Source organism: Lutra lutra, chromosome 8 (genome assembly GCF_902655055.1).
Source record: "Lutra lutra chromosome 8, mLutLut1.2, whole genome shotgun sequence".
Lineage (NCBI taxonomy): Eukaryota > Metazoa > Chordata > Mammalia > Carnivora > Mustelidae > Lutra > Lutra lutra.
The window spans coordinates 135,174,747-135,196,085 of NC_062285.1; the positions used below are offsets into that span (position 1 = coordinate 135,174,747).

General features: G+C 46.5%; 2 protein-coding genes across 4 annotated transcripts in view; one reads left to right on the forward strand and one right to left on the reverse strand.

Moving 5' to 3' along the window:
* Window positions 1-135: 135 nt before the first annotated feature.
* Window positions 136-18,134, reverse strand: JOSD1 (Josephin domain containing 1). Of its 2 annotated transcripts, XM_047742371.1 has the most exons (5): window positions 17,988-18,134; window positions 16,856-17,694; window positions 2,033-2,161; window positions 1,728-1,922; window positions 136-1,068 (listed from the first exon to the last, which is right to left on the reverse strand). In XM_047742371.1, the coding sequence occupies exons 2-5, from the start codon at window positions 17,038-17,040 to the stop codon at window positions 969-971; spliced, it is 609 nt and encodes a 202-aa protein (XP_047598327.1). In that variant the 5' UTR covers window positions 17,041-17,694; window positions 17,988-18,134; the 3' UTR covers window positions 136-968. The 2 variants fall into 2 exon arrangements, with proteins under 2 accessions (XP_047598327.1, XP_047598328.1); XM_047742372.1 differs by lacking the exon at window positions 17,988-18,134 and having other exon boundaries at window positions 16,856-17,853.
* A 150-nt stretch (window positions 18,135-18,284) lies between these two features.
* The window catches only part of GTPBP1 (GTP binding protein 1), a 28,141-nt gene continuing 25,086 nt past the window's right edge, over window positions 18,285-21,339 (forward strand). The window contains exons 1-2 of one of the 2 annotated variants that reach the window (XM_047742369.1): window positions 18,285-18,653; window positions 19,854-21,216. In XM_047742369.1, the coding sequence (XP_047598325.1) occupies window positions 21,025-21,216 (192 nt within the window). In that variant the 5' untranslated portion in view covers window positions 18,285-18,653; window positions 19,854-21,024. The remainder of the gene's footprint in view (window positions 18,654-19,853; window positions 21,217-21,339) is intronic. The other variant, XM_047742370.1, reaches the window with a different exon arrangement.

Below are 21,339 nucleotides of genomic sequence, written 5' to 3' on the forward strand. Positions count from 1 at the left end.
AATGCGTGTAAACACCCAACTTGAGGGTTCTGATTCTTGTCACCACAGTGACTCGGGGCCTAGGCTTCTGCCAATTCTAGCTGTTCTTAATCTCTCAGGAGCTTATTTTCATAATACTTTCCTCACTCCACTGTTTCTCAAACTAGTGGAAGTGGATATCGAGAACAGACTTAGGTGTTTCCTGATTTTGCCAGAGTGTGTCAACTAGGAACACTGCCCTCTGGCCTGTCTTGTGCTCCAGAGCGTCCGAAATCAATGTAGTGAAGTGGCAGAGACAATGCTGGAGGGAGGCAACAGGCCCTCTGTGCCTGCCCCAGTCTGCCTTCCACCATGGCCTCTTCGGTATCTAGCTCACCCTGTCACACTAGGATGCTGCAGGATTCAACCATCCGACATGGAATACTAGAGAATGTTTCATTAGAAAACTTGAAGGACGGCCAGGAACCACCCTCAAAAATGGGGGTAATGGGTGGCCTTAAGGGATGGAGATGGCATGCTGTACCACTGCTGGGGTTTTAGAGATGGTTTCCTGAGAGGCCCTCATGCTCTGGGTCCGTCCAGCCAGTCACATGGGCTTCGCACGTACTGTGTCTCCAGATCAGGAAAGGGGAAGTGGAGGCAGCATCTCAGGTGTCACAGCAGCAGTGCACTCCAGCAGAGCCTCTGTCAAGTTCTCGCAGGAATGGTGAAGATAAGCTAGGACCCACCTTTCTCCTCTCTCAAATAAAACAAGGGTCTTCCACAGGTCACCCTAAGCCCACAGAGCTCCTACCTTCCTGTCCCATGTCATGCTGGGTGGTGGTTCTCGTCACAGCCCACACATCTGTCTGTCCTACAGCACTGTCAAATCTGAGGGGGAACCTAGTGAGATGTTTGGGGAAGTGGCAAGGACAGACCCACTGCAGAGGCCACAGCACATGACAGAGGACTTGGGGGGCCGAGGTGAGGGAAGGTTGGGTAGCACTGCATTACACGTCGGCCCTCCAACTCTGACGGGCCTCCACCTCTTCCGGCACCACCAGCAGGAGTTCACAGTTCTTTCCTCGCAAGTGATGTTTGAGAAATTTCCTACGGGAACAAAGGCAGATGAGAGAGAAAATGAAATGCTGGTAAAACCGCACATTCCAGTCTCAGGGCCACGTGCTCCCCAGTGACCTCATTTATGCCCTTGGCAGTCCTCCGATCCTCTTGGAGGGATCTGTTCTTACAGGATTCCACATGTGGCTCCCCCTTCGAGCTGCCCAGCTCATTTCCACCCTGAATTTCCACTCATCCTCATATAACTGCCACCAGCATCTATTCTGTGAGGAACAGAGCTGCCCCAAAGTAATCAAAGGACTCCTCATTTAAAAAATAAATAAATAAATAAAAAGCTGCTTCTTTGGTCTCAGGGAAATTTAGCCCTCTCTGGTCTAAATGTCCGTCTGCCTTCTTCTGAAGTGGCAGCTAGACCAACCCGGTTGTCCAAGCGTAGACAATGTTCTGATGCCAGTCCCACCAGACCAGAAGCCAGCGTTCTGGCTGCTGGAACGTCTCTACCAAAGGGACTTCACACCCTCACGAGCCATCAAACATACAGGTCTTTCAAGTCTGAGACCCTGATTCTAAGCAGGGTGGGGAGAGGTTCCAAGGAGCTAGGATTTCGTCTCCTTTGTCAAATAACCAAAGACGGGCTCAACTTCCCCAACACAGCAAAGGAAGGAGTCCAGCCCACTCACAACGGCTACCTGAGCTCGCTCTCGCCTCCAATCCACTCGGGCATCTTCAGTTTGGAGTCGAGGTTGTAGTAGGCACCGCCCACCTCTCGGACACAGATCCAGTGCTGCCTTTGGAGAGGCAACTTCAGTGGACCCCAGCACAGGCTGGAGGGCAGGTTCATGATGAAGCCCATGACATTCGTGAGAGCAATGGCACTGACATCCCTGCAGGAGAGAAACGGTGTCAGTTCCCCGAGGTTCCCGTCAGAAGCACCTCCCCACTCACGCCCGAGTGCCAGTTCAGTTCTCATCAAGGCGAGCCTGGTTCAGATTACCTGCGTTTGTCCCACCAGACAGCTTCATAGCCTTTGGTTTGAAGTGCTGCCATAATGACATTCACATCGTAGTTCCCATTTCCCAGCATGCTCTTCTTGTGGGGGGTCACCATGGTGTTTGGAGACAACCTACAAATGTGAAAGGAGGAGGGCTAAGATGTGTGGGTTGTCCAACCCCTCCTGCTTGGCACTCCACAGCACCATCCACCACCGCCCCTGGAAGCTTCTGTCCCCCATTCAGTACAAGGTAACCACTTTTTTACCCAAGTATTATAGTCTGGGCTCCTACTGTCCTAGAGATTACCCTTCTTTTTATGCAAAACATTTAACTCAGTAGCGGTGGGGCCTACATGCTGTCATTCAGAAAGTCGATGGACCCAAACCATGTTCCACAAGAGGTCTCATTGATGAAACTCCCAGCCTACCTACTTCTGCAGTCTTCCTCCTTGCTGATCTTCCTGCCTTAGTATGGCCATTTTATCATCAGAAAATAGTAACTGATATTTTCATTTGCATGGGTAGTATTTGTTGCTACTCTTTTCTTTTACAGGTTTTTAAATTTTTTGAATTTAAATTCAATTAATTAACATATAACATTATTAGTTTCAGAGGTGGAGTTCAGTGATTCATCAGTCTTATATAATACCCAGTGCTCATTACATCACATACCCCCCTTAATGCCCATCACCCAGTTACCACATCTCCCCACCCCTCTTCCCTCCAGCAACCCTCAGTCCACTTCCATTCATCAAGAGCCTCTTATGGTTTGTCTCCCTTTGATTTCATGTTGTTTTAGTATTTCCTCTCTTCTCCTATGATCTTCTGTTTTGTTTCTTAAATCCCACATATAACTGAGATCATATAACTGTCTTTCTCTGCTTGACTTATTTTGCTTAACATAATACCTTCTAGTTCCATCCGTATCATTGCAAATGGCAAGATTTTTTTGATGGCTGAGTTGTATTCCATTCTATATACACACCACATCTTCTTTATCCATTCATCTGTCGATGGATATCTGAGCTCTTTCCATGGTTTGGCTCTTGTAGACATTACTGCTACATCTTGTAGACATTGCCATTAACATTGGGGTACAGGTGCCCCTTTGCATCACAACACTCAGTAGTTCAATTGCTGGGTTCTGGGGTAGTTCTATTTTCAATTTTTTGAGGAACCTCCATACTGTTTTCTGGAGTGGTTGCACCAGCTTGCATTCCCATCAGCAGTGTAGGAGGGTTCCCCTCTCTCCGCATCCTTGCCAACACCCGTCGTTTCCTGACTTGTTAATTATAACCATTTTGACTGGTGTGAGGTAGTATCTCACTGTGGTTTTGATTGTATTTCCCTGATGCCAAGTGATGTTGAGCATTTTTTCATTTGTCTGTTGACCATTTGTAAGTCTTCATTGGAGAAATGTCTGTTCATATCTTCTACCCATTTCTTGATTGGGTCATTTGTTCTTTGGGTGTTGAGTTTGATGACTTCTTTATAGATACTGGATACTAGATATTTGCAATTATCTTTTCCCATTCTGTGGGTTGTCTTTTTGTTTTATCTACTGTTTCCTTTGCTGTGCAAAAGCTTTTTACCTTGGGGCACCTGGGTGGCTCAGTGGGTTAAAGCCCTCTGCCTTTGGCTCAGGTCATGATCTCAGGGTCCTGGGATCAAGCTCTGCATCAGAGCTTCCTCCTTTCTCTCTCTGCCTGCCTCTCTGCCTACTTGTGATCTCTGTCAAATAAATAAATAAAATCTTAAAAAAAAAAAAAAAGCTTTTTACCTTGATGGAAGTCCTAGTCATTCATTTTTGCCTTTGTTTCGCTTGCCTTTGGAGACATGTCTAGCAAGAAGTTGCTGTGGCCAAGGTCAAAGAGATTACTTCCTGTGTTCTCTAGGATTTTGATGGATTCCTGCCTCACATTTAGGTCTTTCATCCATTTGAGTCTATTTTTGTGCATGCTGTAAGGAAACAGTCCAGGTTCATTCTTCTGCATGTGACTGTCCAGTTTTCCCGACACCATTTGTTGAAGAGACTGTCTTTTTTCCATTGGACATTCTTTCCTGCTTTGTCAAAGATTAGTTGACCATAGAGTTAAGGGTCCATTTCTGGGTTCCCTATTCTGTTCCACTGATCTATGTGTCTGTTTTCAGGCCAGTATCATACTGTCTTGATGATTATAGCTTTGTAATACAGCTTGAAGTCTGGCATTGTGATGCCACCAGCTTTGGTTTTCTTTTCCAATATTCCTTTGGCTATTTGGGGACTTTCCTGGTTCCATACAACTTTTAGAGTTACTTTTTTCAGCTCTGTGAAAAAAGTTGATGGTATATTAATACAGATTGCACTGAATGTATAGATTTCTCTAGATAGATTAGACATTTTTTTTTAAAGATTTTATTAAGCACAGGCAGACAGAATGGCAGGCAGAGGGAGAAGCAGGCTCCCTGATGAGCAAGGAGCCCGATGTGGGACTCGATCCCAGGACACTGGGATCATGACCTGAGCCGAAGGCAGCTGCTTAACTAACTGAGCCACCCAGGCGTCCCTAGATTAGACATTTTAACAATATTTGTTCTTCCAATCCATGAGCATGGAACGTTTTTCCATTTCTTTGTGTCTTCCTCAATTTCTTTCATGAGTGTTCTATAGTTTTCTGAGTACAACTCCTTTGCCTATCTGGTTAGGTTTATTCCTAGGTATCGTATGGTTTTGGGTGCAACTGTACATGGGATCGACTTCTTAATTTCTCTTCCCTCTGGCTCACTAGTATACAGAAACGCAACTTATTTCTGTACATTGATTTTCTATCCTGTTCCTTTACTGAATTTCTGTATGAGTTCTAGCAATTTTGGGGTTGAGTCTTTTAGGTTTTCCACATAGAGTATCATGTCATCTGCAAAAAGAGTTTGACTTCTTCTTTGCTGATTTGGATGTCTTTTATTTCTTTTTGTTGTCTGATTGCTGAGGCTAGGATTTCTAGTACTATGCTGAACAGCAGTGGTGACAGGAGACATCCCTGCTGTGTTCCTGACCTCAGGGGAAAGCTCTCAGTTTTTCCCCACTGAGAATGATAGTCATTATGGGCTTTTTTTTTTTTTTTAAAGATTTTATTTATTTATGTATTTGACAGAGAGAAAGAAAGAGCACAAGCAGGAAGAGAGGCAGAGGTAGAGGCAGAGACAGAAGCAGGCTCCCTGCCAAGCAAGGAGCCTGATGCGGGGCTTGATCCCGGGACTCCGGGATCATGACCTGAGCTGAAGGCAGCCACCCAATCAACCACCTAGGTGCCACCTAGGTGCCCCCGCTATGGGTTTTTCATAGATGGCTTTTATTGATCTTGAGATATATCTCTTCTATCCCTACACCTTGAAGAGTTTTAATCAAGAAAGGATGCTGAACTTTGTCAAATGCTTTTTCTGCATCTAGCGACAGGATCATAAGGTTCATTCTTGTTCTTTCTCTTGTTTATGTAGTTTATTGCACTGATTGATTTGTGGATGTTGAACCAACCTTACAGCCCAGGAATAAATCCCACCTGTTCATGGTGAATAATCCTTTTAAGAGAGTCTGGAAGTTTTCCTTCCATTTTGATTTTTTTTTAAATTATTTATTTATTTTTTATTTTTTTTAAAGTTTTTACAAACCCTTGTGTCGAGGGCTGACTTTTAATAGATCGCAGTGAGGGAGCTGCTCTGCTACATACGAAACTCCGATCTATTTTGATTTTTTGAAACAGCTTCAGAAGAACAGGTATTGATTCTTCTTTAAATGTCTGGTAGAATTTCCCTGGGAAGCCATCTGGCCCTGGGCTCTTGTATGTTGGGAGACTTCTGACTACTGCTTCAATTTCCTTGCTGGTTATGGGTCTGTTCAGGTTTTCCTCTTCCTGTTTCAGTTTTGGTAGCTTATACATCTCTACAAATGCATCCCTTTCTTCCAGACTAATTTGTTGGCATATAATTGCTCATGATATGTTCTTATAACTATTTGTATTTCTTCAGTGTTGGTTGTAAGCTCTCCTCCTTCACTCGTGATTTTATTTGGGTCCTTTCTCTTTTCTTTTTGTAAGTCTGGCTAGGGGTTTATCAATCTTATTTTTTTTTTTTTTAAGATTTTATTTATTTAACACAGAGAGAGAGAGAGAGAGAGATCACAAGTAGGCAGAGCAGCAGGCAGAGAAGGGGGGGAAGCAGGCTCCCTGCTGAGCAGAGAGCCTGATGCAGAGCTTGATCCCAGGATCCTGAGATCATGACCTGAGCCGAAGGCAGAAGCTTAACCTACTGAGCCACACAGGCGCCCATCAATCTTATTCTTTCAAAGAACCAGCCCCTATTTTGTTGATCTGTTCTACTGTTCTTTTGTTTTCTATTTCATTGATTTCTGCTCTAATCTTTATCAATCCTCTTATCCTGCTGGGCTTAGGCTTTTTTTTTTTTTTTTTTTTAATACTCTTCTTTCTCCAGCTTCTTTACGTGTAAGATTAGGTTGTGTATTTGAGACCTTTCTTGTTCCTTGAAAAAGGCTTGTGTTGCTATATACTTCCCTCTTAGGACTGCCTTTGTTGCATCCCCAACATTTATTTTCATTTTCATTTATTTCCATGAATTTTTTTTTAAAGATTTTATTTATTTATTTGACAGACAGAGATCACAAGTAGGCAGAGAGGCAGGCAGAGAGAGAGGAAGGGAAGCAGGCTCCCCGCTGAGCAGAGAGCCCAACGCGGGACCCGATCCCAGGACCCTGAGATCATGACCTGAGCCGAAGGCAGCGGCTTAACCCACTGAGCCACCCAGGCGCCCCTATTTCCATGAATTTTTAAAATTCTTCTTTAATTTCCTGGTTGACCCATTCATTCTTTGGTAGGATGCTTTTTAGCCTTCATACATTTGAATTCTTTCCAAATTTTCTCTTGTTTTTGAGTTCCAGTTTCAAAGCACTGTTGTCCAAAAATATGCAGGGAATGATCCCAATCTTTTGGTACCAGTTGAGACCCAATTTGTGACCCAGTATATGATCTACTCTGAAGAACATCCCATGTACACATGAGAAGAATGTGTGTTCTATTGCTTTAGAATGGAATGTTCTGAATATATCTGTGAAGTCCATCTGGTCCAGTGTGTCATTCAAAGCCGTTGTTTCCTTGTTGATCTTCTGCTTATATGATCTATTGCAGCAAGCAGAGTGTTAAAGTCTCCTACTATTACTGTATTATTATCAATGTGTTGCTTTAATTTTGTTATTAATTGGTTTATGTAACAGGCTGCTCCCATGTTAGGGGCATAAATATTTACAATTGTTAGAACTTCTTGCTGGACAGACCCTTTTATTATGATATAGTGTCCTCCTCATCTTTTATTATAGTCTATGTCTGATGTAAGGATTGCCACCCCAGCTTTATTAGCATGATAAATGGTTTTCTACCCCTCACTTTCAATCTGTAGGTGTGTGTGCATCTAAAGCGAGTCTCTTTAAGACAGCGGCATATTGATGTCTTGCTTTTTTTTTTTTTTAATCTAATCTGATATCCTGTGTCTTTTTTTTTTTTTAAAGATTTTATTTATTTATTTGACAGAGATCACAAGTAGGCAGAGAGGTGGGGGGGGGGGGAGAGCAGGCTTCCCACCGAGCAGAGAGCCCAATGCAGGGCTTGATCCTAGGACCCTAGGATCATGACCTGAGCCGAAGGCAGAGGCTTTAACCCACTAAGCCACCCAGGTACCCCACCTGTGTCTTTTGATTGGAGCATTTGGCTTATTTACATTCAGAGTAACTGCTGAAAGATATGAATTCAGTGCCTTTATATTACCTGTAAAGTCACTGTTTCTGTATATTGTCTCTGTTCCTTTCTGGTCTACTTTACTTTTGGGCTCTCTCTTCACTTAAGGGATCCCCTTTAATATTTCTTGCAGGGCTGGTTTAGTGATCACAAATTCTTTTAATTTGTTTGTCCTGGAAACTTTTTCTCTCTCCTCCTATTTCAAATAACAGCCTACCTGGAAAAAGTATTCTTGGCTGCATATTTTTCTCATTTAGCACCATAAATATATTATGCCAGTACTTTCTGGCCTGCCAGGTCTCTGTGGCTAGGCCTGCTGCCAGTCTAATGTTTGTGTCCTTGCAGGTTACAGACCTCTTGTCCCAAGCTGCTTTCAGGATTTTCTCCGTCTCTGAGATTTTCAAGTTTCACTATGTTGGGGTGCTGATGTATTTTTCCTGATTTTGAAGGGGGGTTCTCTGTGCCTCCTGGACTTGAATGTCTGTTTCCTTCCCCAGATTAGGGAAGTTCTCCAGCATAATTTACTCCAGTATACTTTCCACCCTACCTTCTTCTGGGATCCCAATTATTCTAATGCCGTTTTGCTTTATGGTATCACTTATCTCTCAAATTCTCCCCTTGTGATCTAGTAGTTGTTTATGTATTTCTCAGCTTCTTTATTCTCCATCATTTTGTCTTTTATATCTCTAATTTTCTCTTCTGCCTCATTTATCCTAGCAGTTGGAGGCTCCACATTTGACTGCATCTCATTAACAGCCTTTTTTTATTTCAACTTGATTATATTTTAGTTCTTTTATTTCTCCAGAAAGGGATTCGCTTGAGTCTTCTACGCTTTTTCCGAAGCCCAGCTAGTTCTTTATTATAATCATTACTAACTCTAGTTCCCACATCTTACATCCACACTGATTAGATCCCTGGAAGTCAGTACTGCCTCTTGTTCTCCTTTCTGAGGTGAGTTTTTCCTTGTCATTTTGTCCAGGAAAAAAACAGATGAACAAGAGAACAAAATACTAAAATGGCAACAATAACACCAGATACTAAACAAATCAGGAGACCCAAAACTGAAGAAAAAAAGTTAAAATTAAAAAGGAAAGAGAATATAATCAGACAGATGAACTGAACAGAGCAATACTTGGGATCCTGTGTCTATTTTGTTCTGTTAGAAAACCAGATCCCAAAATTGTAAAGAAAGAAAAACAAAAATAAAGTTAAATACAATGAAAGAACAGAATGTAATAATCATAAAAATGAAAATTTAAAAAAAGAGCTGATAAAATAACAAACTGGCTGAAAAAGGAAAGAGAAAAAAAAATTAAAATTGAAAGACTGAAGAATCCTGAGAAATACCCATGAATTCTATATACTATTTTCCCCTAGCCCTGGCATTTTGCAGTTCTGTGTCATCAGTAAACTTGGTCTTAGCCAGACATTTTTGCTCATTTTTTCGGGGAGGGTCCTGTTGCACTGATTCTCAGGTGTCTTTGCCCCAGGTGGAAATGCACCACACCCCTGCCTAAGGCCAGGCTAAGTAAGCGGCTCTGGATTGCTCTCAGTGTCTTTTGTTCCCTGAAGGCTTTCCATGCAGCTTTAGAGACTGAGAATGAAAATGGTGCCCTCCTAATCTCTCGACCCTGGTGTTGAGAGACCCTGGTGTTGAGAGCTCGGGGCCTCACTCCTCAGTGAGTCCTCAAGGAAAAGCAGTCGCTCCGGTCTCTGTCTGCACTCCATGCTCACCCAGTTTGTGACCAGGAGTCTCTGTCTCAGGTACACGACCCGTTTTTGAGTCTTCAAACCCTGCAGACTCTTGTGGTGCACACCTGCACCGCTCCTCCCCTGGGGAGGAAGGAGGGGGGTCTTGTCTCGGTTCTGCCGCTTGCTGGGCCCCTGCTTGGAGAGCGGTCAGCTGACTGTACTGCGGTTCGTGGTTTAGGGCAATCCTGAGCTCACTGATTGCAGCCAGCTTCACCACCCCAATGCCCAGGAGCTCTGCGGCACTCAAGCACCTCCGGTCTTCCTGGGACCCCTGAGACCACACTGTCCCAGCTAGGATTCCGGCTCACCTTGCCACACAAGCATCTTTCAGGCAGCGACATCCCTCACCGGAGCAGACTTAAAGTTCTGACTCTATGCTCCGCTGCCATATCACTCTCCTGGGCCAGCTCACAGAGGCTACCTCCCCCCATGGTTTATGCTCCCATGTATCGTCCCGGATTCACTTCTCTGCATCTCTTAACTTGCAGAAGGCGGTCACTTTTCTACTTGTAGAATTACAGCTACTCTTCTTAGATCTTTGGTTGAGTCTGCAGGCGTTCAGAATGGTTTGACAGCGGTCTAGCTGAATTCCTGGGACCAGATGAGACTAAGGTCTCCTACTCCTCCACCATCTTGGACTCTCTTTTTTTTTTTACAGTTTAGATGTTTTCTATTTAATGCTGGCACACTTGGTAATCATTAATCCTTAAATACTCCAAGGCATGCAGAGGCTCATGCAGGTAACATAAATGTATGAACTGGGGCCAAATTTAAAGCAGTAGGAAGCTCTAAGGCCTATATTAAACTGGAATGTATGATATTTCAAACATAAAGTATTTCAAACATACATGTGTATAAAATGCTTGATTAAAAAAATAAAGACAATTAAAACACAAAGAATTAACTGGGAGAAAAAAAAAAAAAAAAAGAATGTACCAAACAAAAGTAAACTTGCCCACCCGCCCGTAAGTCATTTTCGGCCAGGCCTTATTAGCCTTCAAGTCAAGGCAAGGGCAGCAGCTCTAAAGGCGTTTCTGGTCCTGTGATTTTGCTTTTACAGGCTTGTCACCTAGGACTGAGGAAAGGCCATCTTGAAGGAAGGGGTAGATTGCTTCCACCTTGGTGTGAAGGGGAAGAAGGGAAATAGGGTGGGTTTCTCAGGAATAAAAGTCCAGGAGGCTGTTAAGAGCCATCTCTAGAGGCACCTGGGTGGCTCAGGGGGTTAAAGCCTCTGCCTTTGGCTCTGGTGATGATCCCAGGGTCCTGGGATCGAGCCCCGAATAGAGCTCTCTGCTCGGTGGGGAGCCTGCTTCCCTGCCCCCGCCCCCCCCCCCCCCCCCCGCTGGCCTTTCTGCCTACTTGTGATATGTCCGTCAAATAAATAAATACAATCTTTAAAAAAAAAAGCCATTTCTAGAAGAGAATCAGGACTAGGTCAACTCTAAACGCTCAAGAAATCTTACAAAAAAGTTTCTTTTCTTTTAAACTTCTCAATACACAGCAAGCATATTGTTATTTTTCAAACATAAAACATTTCCTTCCACTGCTTAAACCCTCCAATGGCTCCCAAAACACTTAAATAGTCTAGGTTACTTCCTCTCCCTGCAAGGCCCTCAGAACACTGCTGACCTCATCCCCACCTCTTTTAACACACACACCTGCTCCCTATGACTTAAACACACAAAACTCCTTCTTGGCACCCCTGGGTGGCTCAAATGAAAAAAAAAAAAAAAAAAAAAAAAGTCTCTGCCTTTGGCTCAGGTCATGATCCCAGGGTCCTACTATCGAGCCCCACGTTGGGCTCCCTGCTCAGTGCAGAGCCTGTTTCTCCTTCTCCCTCTACCATTCCCTCCACTTGTATTCTCTAGCTCTTGTCTCTCTCTCTCTGCCAAAGAAAATAAATAAAATCTTAAAAAAAACAAAAACAAAAACAAAAAACCCTTCCCACCTGAAGACCTTTGCACACACTATTTCAGCCATGTGGAATGTTCTTTGCGCCAGATCTCACTTGGTTCGCTCCTTTATTATTTGAGTCTCAAATGTTAGTGCCTTAGAAGCTTTTTTTGACCACCTGATCTTCAGTTTTTCCAGGCACCGTATTTTATTCCACCTGCTTTATTTACAGCCCTCGTTACTACCAGACACATCTGTTTCACACACTAGAATGACAGCAGGGGCCTTGGGTATCCTCTTGGGACTCTATCACCAGGACCCAAAGAGAGCCTGGCACATAAGAGGTGCTTAAGAAATGTTTACTGAGGGCGCCTGGGTAGCTCAGTGGGTTAAGCCTCTGCCTTCAGCTCAGGTCATGCATGATCCCAGGGTCCTGGGATAGAGCCTCGCATCGGGCTCTCTGCTCAGCACAGAGCCTGCTTCCCCCTCTTCATCAGCCTGCCTCTCTGCCTGCTTGTGATCTCTCTGTCAAATAAATAAATAAAATCTTTTTTTAAAAAAAGCGAGGAATGTTTACTGACATGTTTGCCATGTTTACTCTGCTACCCTATCTCTTTCTTTGTAAACACTGGTAGCAGACCCTTAAAAAGAGCTTGTGTGCTTGTCTCCAGAGCTAGCAAAGAAGGGGATCAGAGGACACTAAACTTCACTCTGCAACCAAATTGCATTTTACTGTAACAATAACCACCATTTATTGAAAAATTCCATGCCATGTCCAATGCAAGATACTTTTATGTGTATCTCATTTAATTTCCAAAATAAACCTATGAAGCTGTAAATTATTTCTATTTTATAGGCTTAGAGATATTTTTTAAAGATTATTTATTTGTCACAGAGAGAGAACGGACAAGCAGGGGAGCAGCAGGTAGAGGGAGAAGGAGGCTCCCTGCTGAGCAAAGAGCCTGATGCAGGACTCAATCCCAGGACCCTGGGATCAGCGTTAGCTGAAGGCAGACGCTTAAACCACTGAGCCACCCAGGTGCCCCCATTTCATAGGTTTTATTTATTTATTTTTAAAGATTTTATTTATTTATTTAACACAGAGAGATCACAAGTAGGCAGAGAGGCAGGCAGAAGGGGAGGGGGAAGCAGGCTCCTTGCTGAGCAGAAAGCCTGATGCAGGACTCAATCCCAGGACCCTGAGACCATGACCTGAGCCGAAGGCAGAGGCTTAACCCACTGAGCCACCCAGGCGCTCCAATGTCCCACGTTTCCTATCTCAGATTCCAACCCTCTCTGTTCTATTCCTATTCACTCTCCCCAAACTGGAGCTTCCTTGCTCCTTATCTGAGCTTCTGAAACAGGTTGCTAAATTGATCTCCTTGTTCCGAAACTCCCCTTCCACCAAGTCACCTATATGTTCCTGCCACGTTCCCCAAGTCACCATTTCAGTCTCTTACGCAGGAACTGCTGCAGCAGCTAGAGGCCCACTGGCTACCTCCCACCCTCCCTGCCCTCCCGGGCCCGCGTTCCCCTCTCCTTGGGCTTTTAGTGCACTTCAGACACCATGACCACGCCGCCTGTGTTCTTTCATCCTGTTTCCTGCTCCAAGCCAAATGGGAAAGCTTCTTCAAGGTCAATGTTACATCCTACCTCTTCCATGGAATCCTTCCTGGCTTCTGTGTAGAAAGTACAGGGAGATGGGGAGGACCACACATTACCCTAGCAAGCAGCACCAATACTACCTGTGAGATTTAATGCTCGTGCCTGCTGGTTTATCTGCAACGATGGGGATAATCCCCACCTTACACGACCATTAAAGAATTCTGTTCTCTTACACATGTCCGACCAGAGAGCAAATCCCCGAAGCACAGGGGACAGCTCTTCTCCTCTCTTAGCCCTCGCAGCAGAGCACTGGCAACTGAATAAACATGTGTTGGCCTAGATGACATCACTCTAGGGAATGCGGAGAATGGCCTCCATCTCATTCCTAGAGCGGGCATTCAAGCCAGTGGGGTCCACCCAGTGTGCCATCGTAGCAGTCCTCACTTCTACTGAGCTATAACCAAGTGCCCACTGTGTCAGCTACTCTTAAGAGCTTTATCTCTTAATCCTTCCAGCAGTCTTAAGACAGAACGTAACTCCACTGGGTTAATAAGGAAGCTGAGGCACAGTGTGGCTACAGTGACTTGCACAGCCCTATGCAGCTGGTGAGCGCCAGAGCTGCGCTCCACCTATACACTCAATCGTCTCCCGGCGAGTTCGACAACCTGGTCCCACTGACCTCCATGGCATCCGTGATTTTCTTGAGACTCCTTGGCAAACTCCCTTTCAGGATAGTCGTCGTGATTTGGATGCAAGTTCTGGACTAGAAAGCAAGTCTCTCACTTCTGTTGTCACAGCCACAGGTTGGAGCCATGGGATTTGAAGTGATCTCCAAGTGAGAAGATGGGCTCCAGGCCAGGTCTCACTAATGCCTACGCCCTCAGCTGAGTTCCTGGTCCTTCCTCGTGGTTATTCCCGTGTCTAGCTATGGTGAGGGTTTCAGATTTTAACAAAAAGGAGATGTGGAGACATTCATCAAGATTCTTTTCCTCTCCTAATTATTATTTTCCTTTTTATCAGGTCTCAAGAAATGTGACCTTAGAAAGTAGGTCTCAGAACTTCACCATGTGTCTTTAAATTATTAAATACATAAAGCTCAGATTACAGGGTCCAGCACATCAATGCACTCTGTATGTGTTGGCAATAATGATGATGTGTTTGCCCGGCCCGTGGACAAAAGAATTTAAATCTCTAGAGGCAAACACTCTACACCTTTTAGCCATTTACCGCCACCGCACCTTTGAATGTGGCTCCTTCCACATGTTCGGGGACCTTTTAATGGGGAGGCTGGACTTCTCTGTGGTAGAAGGATGCTGGTTGTTCACTAATATCTAAAATCTCTTGTCCCTTTAGCTTGCATTAGACTTTTCCAGGGGGACCAACCTTGTTTTCATATATTTAGATTTTAACAGCATTTTTGGCGGTGGGGAGGGAGAAGGCATACCTAACTGCAAGAACGCTTAATCTCTAAACAACTGAGATGAATCTAGTGAAAATGGCTTGAGGCTGAGGATTTTGCAAACAACTCAGCTAAGCTGCTACTACATCATTTGACTTCTACATCCTTCCTTTCTCAAAGCACAGGCACATACAGGATGAGATGTACGAGATCAAGACATCCATCTGTATAGCCGCATGATGATGCCCGCCCAGTTTCTGAGCTTTTCTAGAATTTCACATATTGAAAACTGATCCTTTTCAAACCAGTGACCTCTTCTGCCATCACTGTGGTTGTGACCACTATGTTCAAATCCTGGACTGACTCTGCCACCTTGACTCCTCTCTTCCCCATCCCCATGCTGCTGGGCCACTGGCTTTAGTTTTTCCTCAGTCCCTACTCATTTCTGTTCCAAACATGAGTCATCTCATATCCACAACGGTACTGAAACTCCACCCTGCTTTTGTATTTCTCTGGTTTTATCTGGCTAAAATCCGACTGCTCGGATGAACGTCCTCTCTACAGCATTTGTCAACATTTTTCTCCCACTTCTCCCATTATCAGCCCCATCTTCAAAAGAGCATAAAACCTTGTATCTGGGAATTTTAAATTATCTGGTTTAACCTGCCAACATTACTATTCTTTCCATTAAGATCCAAAGAGATCATCTTTTCCATTTCAAACAGCTCTCAACTCCGGGGTTCTAACTTCACTCAAGTTCATTCTCAAGGTCTGGTCAATGTAGAGCTCTGGGATGTACTTAGCAGCTGAGTCCTGTTCAGCTTTCCTCTACGGTGCCTAGCAGTGCTTGGCATGCGGCAGGCTGCTAGTAAATGTTTGTTTATAAAATTCCATCTTCTCTTCCTCACCTTTTCTCCCTTTCCTCTCTCCTCTGATCCCTTTCATGCATCTTTGTTTCTATTTATCCATACCAAATCTTTCCATACAAAATGCTCTATACAGAATTCCGCCTCTGGAATGGAAAATGAGTACCTTTTCTTAAGAACCGGTCTGCTATTACTTTGAAAGATGGATCTTTACCTTGTGCTGATAGCAAATTGGGGAGTGTAGTACCAATTTGCTAGTTTTAATAGCCAGGAATAGAACCTGGTTCCATGTGAGTGTTTAGCAAATATTCAGCATTCTTTCATTCAGGGAAAACACAACTGAAAGAGTTATCCACAAACAGCAATTATCCACAAACAGCTTATAATCATAGTCCATATCTTTAGACCCAGGCCTGACCTACGAGCAGGGGGAAAGGGTACTGATGATACTATTGCTTGACGTGCCTTTCCAATACTCAGGAGGTAGCAGAGCAGGCACCGCAGAACTAATTCTCAAACCCTTTGATAAAAGAACTTTAGGGGCGCCTGGGTGGCTCAGTGGATTAAAGCCTCTGCCTTCAGCTCAGGTCATGATCCCGGGGTCCTGGGATAGAGCCCCAAATCAGGCTCTCTGCTCAGCGGGGAGCCTGCTTCCCCCTCTCTCTCTGCCTGCCTCTCTGCCTGCTTGTGATCTCTCTGTCAAATAAATAAATAAATAAAATCTTAAAAAAAAAAAAAAAGAATTTTAGAACATCAGAGTAGAGAGAGAAAAAGATGAATTTCTATTAACCTGTCAGGCAGCATTTAACAAAATGGGTAAAAAAGGCCACCGAGAACGAAGCAGAAAGGGAAAGAGATCTAGAGAGTCGGCTTCAAATCATAGTTTTGCTACTTAGAAGCCATTTGGACAAACTACCTGACTTTTCTGCCTGTTGCTCTATCAGTAAAACATCTGCTGGGGAGGGCTATACGAAGCAACCCAGGAAAAGCACCAAGGCCACCACAGAATCTCATAGAAAAACTGATCACTGTGTATAGCTGAGCACCTTCCTTTATAAAACCCACAGCATTTCACCTCTGATGAGAGGTGACAGTGTGTACAGACCCCCTCCCCCTTCCAGACTGTAACTAACCTCTTGGGGGCAGGACTTGAGAGTCATTACAGCATAGTGGTCAACAACACAGATACAAACCTGAATTCAAATTCTGCTCCATCTCTTGTCATGTTACCTCAGACAAATCACTGCACTTCTCTGAGCCCTAAGTCCATGAAATGGACACAGCACATATTCCATGGGATCCCTGAGGGGATTACACAAGATGACACAACTGAGGGATTTAGCACTGTGCCTTGCCTGTGTAAGCGATCGAGAGTGACCATTTTCCCCATCTCTGTGTCCCTTACACCTGCTAACAACATCTAGCTAATATTACCTGTTGGTTTGAAGGTTTATGTAGCCGAGACATTGCCCCACCCACAGAAATTCAGAAATAGCAAGAAGTGTAAAAACGCCAAGGAGAAGGGGTCCCCTACCTCTGGAAAATCTCTTGCAGCGTTTCCCGGGTGAAGGCATTGCTGTCCTGGAAGACGTTATTGAGGGCATGCAGGGCACAAAGCTCCCTGCGCTGTTTCTCATGGTAGATTTGTGGGGGTGCTGCCTGGGGCAGCTCCAAAGATTCAGATTTGGCCTTGTCTCCTTTCCATGGCACGCAACTCATGTTTTCGTTTTAGGTTCCAGAGAGGGCTAAAAACACCCCACCCTTCCCTCCAGAGGAAGAATGTAAGCTTCTCAGTCTTTTCAGGATTCCTGAGGTCCACCTTATTTTCTGGTGTCCATGATTTATGCTTTGTCACGGAGAGAAAGGTTGGAATCAAAAGGAAAAACAAAAATCCACCTCCATCAAGAGAAAAGATCACTTTTGGATTACTGTTATTTCGTCACCACTGTCAAAGTGCAGAATTTTTAAAAAGTCATAGAGGATCTAAGACCTTGTTTCCCCTCTCCCGCTCTCGCCTTTAAAAAACAAAACAAAACAAAACAAACCCCACAATTTTCTTGCCGTATTTTCCTCTCTGCAAATGCCAACCAGGCCTCAATGCAGGAGGACAGAACGGAATTGGTCACATCGCTCCTTTTCTTCCATTTCTTTCAAACCGCAAACGCCACAGACTCAGGAGACAAGGCCTAAGGTGGTGGGTAAAACGCACGATTCGAGCAGCTAGCGAGGGCCGGCCAGCGTGGGATCGCGGGCCGAGCTGGGGCCTCGGGGCCAGCTCTCCATCCCCTCGGGTGCGGTGGGGCCCCGCAGGGCGCGGGCCGAGGCGGGGGCGGCTCCCTCGGAGGCGCGGACTCTCACCCTCTCGCCGCGGCCCTGCGGAGGAGACAACCCCGGTCAGCTCCTGCGGTCGAAGCGACCGCCGCGGAGGACCAGGCTGGAGGGGTAAGTGGCGGGGCGGGTCCGGCCCCAGCCCGAGGGAAGGTCCTGCGCAGCGACTGGCAGGCCCGCGAGGGGTGGGGTCGGGCCCACCAGGCCCGCGAGGGGTGGGGTCGGGCCCACCCGGCTCGCCCCGCCGCCCACACCCCAACCTCCCCGCCCGTCACGTGAGTGCAAGCCGAGCACGCCCTCCGCGCTTCCCCCACCCGCGCCGCGGGTCGCCCCCTCACCGCTGCCGGCCGCCACCTGGCGCTGCGGGCCGCCACCTGGGCGGCGCTCGGGCGGGCGGGCGGGCAAGCGCGCGCACCTGAGCCCGACGTCAGCGGCCCTCCCCGGGCGCGTGCCCCGGAAACGCCCTCCTGCGCCGTCCCCGCTCCCGCCCGCCGCAGCGTCACGTATGACGTCAGCCTGTCGTCAGGCGGCGCCGGCTTTAAGGCCACTGCTGCCAGCCGTCGGTTGAATGGGTGTCGGGGGGAGGTGTCCGGGTGTGGAGCGCAGGGGGCTGTGGAGCGCGGTGGCGGTAGCCTCTGGAGCAGGTTCCCGGCTCCTAGGTTCGGTATTTTCCCGGGGCTGGTAGAGCGGGACGGCGCGGCCCGAGAGAGTCTCGACTCGACGCCAGCCGTTCCCCACCCCTCCCCAGGCGGCGGCGCCGTTCCGGGGCGGCGACCGGGCCTGCGGCTGCACTTCGCCGGCTTCCCCTCCCTTTTCCCTCTGTGGGCCGGGCCTCCAGCGGAGTGCTTTCGAGAACCGGACTAGCTACTCCCGCGTTGACCGTTTTATGTTTGTCTAGCGCGCACTTCACCAGGTGATTTCAAAGAACCTTACTGATGCATTCGGGCGTAAATTGCGTTGGTTAGTGGGCTCGGCCGCCTCGCACTTCCCTGGGAGCGCTGAGGGTAAGTGCCTCGCCCGGAGTCACATTTCAGGTGGATCGGAGAGTCCTGTTTGAGCGGCGTCAAATTTCAGCGCACTACGCACCGACCGCTGCCCTCTTGCCCTCGGGCTTCCACCTGGTCTCGCGGTGGCTGACACAACTTTACTCCCTGGATTTTCTCAAGGTGTTCTGTGTGTCAGGAAGGTGAACATCCAGTTCCGCAAGAGCTTTCTTCCCCTTTACCTACCTCTAGGTCATGTGGAAGGCATTATCTAAACTAGCTGCCCTTCTTTGGGATTTTTGTGCAGAAAATTGAAAAACCAGATTACATAATTCAGGCATTTCTTTAACAAGACTGTCCTAACACCATTACACTCACCACAGTTACCACTTTAACACACACTTGAGTGCTTACCATATGATTGGTAGTCCTGCCCTAATCCAGACAACTTTTGGATTATTTTAAATTATTGTAATTTGTAAACCACCTAAGTGTTGCAGTTATATTTTCATAAGATTAGTTAATGGAGGCTGGAAAGCGCTGTTCATTTATTTACTGCTAACTATGCCGTGAGATCCATGAGATAGCTGTTTCATATATGTATATATATATTTTTTTAATTTATTATTTTTTTAGAGGAGACAACCGAATCTCAGAGTTAACTTGTTTCAGATCACACAGCTAGTAAGTAGTGGACCCAGAATTTGAACCTGAACTCTAACCCGTCTTCAAAAAGGGGATGTAAAAATGGGTGGGGAATTCCCTTCCCAAAATGTAATTTTAGATTTCTCTGTTCAAGAAGCACCTACTCTTGAGAGTTTTTTTCTGGGCAAGCCCTATAGTGAGAAGGACATGTTTTTTAGTCTACCAATAGGTGTCAGCACATTCTGAACTTGAGCTCTTTCTGGAAGAGCCAGCTGGTAAAATGGTAAATACCAACTATTCTAGAGTACTAAGGCATGATATTTGGCTTTTCTGCCAAATCAAGATTTTAATGTTTTTAACTTCCTCCTAGAGGAATATATAGGACAGTGATGAGCAATTTACCAACAAAACAAAAACAAAAAACACATTCGAAGAGCTATTATCAAGACCTTTGGAGTTGAGTGACTTTTCGTCCCACATTTCCAGCTGTGTTTGTGCACATAAGACTTGTGTTAAAAACAAAAATAGGTAGTTGGAAACAAGAGAAAGCAGAGGTTGCCTGTTTTTTTCTTTCAGGTGGATCCCTGAAACCGAAGGCCATTTTGAACCTTGACTCTTACTAAGTCCTGTGTTCCAAACCCTTAATCTTGGCTATGTTACTATCTCGATAGCTGCTCTTTCTTGATTGCTGCCTGGGACTGGTGGCCACGGCCAGCATTATGCGAGTTTTGGCTAATCCCTTATTTTATCAAGCTTTTCAGACTTGAGACTGAAAGGGAAAGACCCCTCCCTTTTAGGGTGTTTTAGGGAAAGACTCTAAAACTTGTGCTGATGGTATTGTGGATTGGGACTTTACAAACTGATGATACGCTGGAAAAATCATAAGAAACTACCCTAAGAGACCCTGGATCTCAGGTTCACAGTTCACAAATGTGGTGATACACTTTTGGCTTGCGTTTTAGCTGGTTGCCTCTTTTTGGCCCTGTAATTGCTCTCTCCGCAGAGGCAGTGAATGGAAGATTCTAAGGTCAGCGTTTAATTAATTGCCTCGCTTTGGCTTCTACAGTATTCCAGGCATCGATCCTTCTATTAAAATTGCCTGGAGGCTGCCAGATCGTCAAACGACGATCTACCACGGACAGCCAGGAGGGAGTCACTACATTGAGAGGAGGGAGGCGCCCTGTGCAGTTTACTATCTCGGTCGCCCGCGGCCCGAGGCGCGGGAGCTATCCCGTGACTAGATTGGGCCTTGCCCCTGTCCATCATCGGAAAGGACTCCGCGGCGACTGTTTTGCCGTAAGAGTTGGAAACTGAGCACCGCCCATGGAAAAGAGGGAGGTGAGGGTAAACGTTGTGTGTACTTCCCCATTCATTGGGTGGCTACTGTGTCAATCATACCCTGCCCAGTCTCGTTGGCTGGAAGGCCCCAGGCAGGTAGCGTGGACGCGGTGCTGCCCCTCTCGAGCTGCGAACCAGGCGCGTGACGTCTCAGACATTTGTTGTTGGGGTTTGGGCCTCATTAATTATTCATTAGGTACTTGAAAGGGCTCCAGTGATTGGTGGCTGGAAGGCCTGGTCGATTGTTTCTTAGCTAGAGATACGTGTCACCCTCTACGCGGCTGGAGAAGTTTCGCATAAATTATCCGATGAGGGGCGGGGCGGAGCCCCCCCCCCCCCCCGCATAGATTAAGCAAATACGCCGAGGAGGGAGGGGAGGCCGGCTACGAATTAGCCTAAGTTATTAAAGATGGCGGCGGAGCGGAGTCGCTCCCCGATGGAGTCGCCGGTCCCGGCCTCTATGTTCGCCCCCGAGCCCAGCTCCCCGGGGGCGGCCAGGGCCGCGGCGGCTGCCGCCCGGCTCCACGGCGGCTTCGACTCGGACTGCAGCGAGGACGGCGAGGCGCTCAACGGCGAGCCGGAGCTGGACCTCACCAGCAAGGTAGGCCCGGGCGCGGGCGCCGGCGCCGGCGCTGAGGGGACCCGGCGGGCGCTGAGGGGACGGGGCGGCGGGCCGAGCGGTCTCCGGGGCGACGGCGACGGCGCGGGTGGAGGCGGGAGGGGC

What these genes read in the sequence shown, in the direction of transcription:
- JOSD1 (XM_047742371.1), bottom strand. Translation starts at nt 17,040, where the DNA reads ATGAGTTGCGTGCCATGGAAAGGAGACAAGGCCAAATCTGAATCTTTG. An exon ending in CTGCAAGAGATTTTCCAGAG is followed by an intron (nt 2,162 to 16,855) that starts GTAGGGGACCCC and finishes TCACATTTGTAG; the next exon opens with GTTGTCTCCAAACACCATGG. An exon ending in GTCTGGTGGGACAAACGCAG is followed by an intron (nt 1,923 to 2,032) that starts GTAATCTGAACC and finishes TCTCTCCTGCAG; the next exon opens with GGATGTCAGTGCCATTGCTC.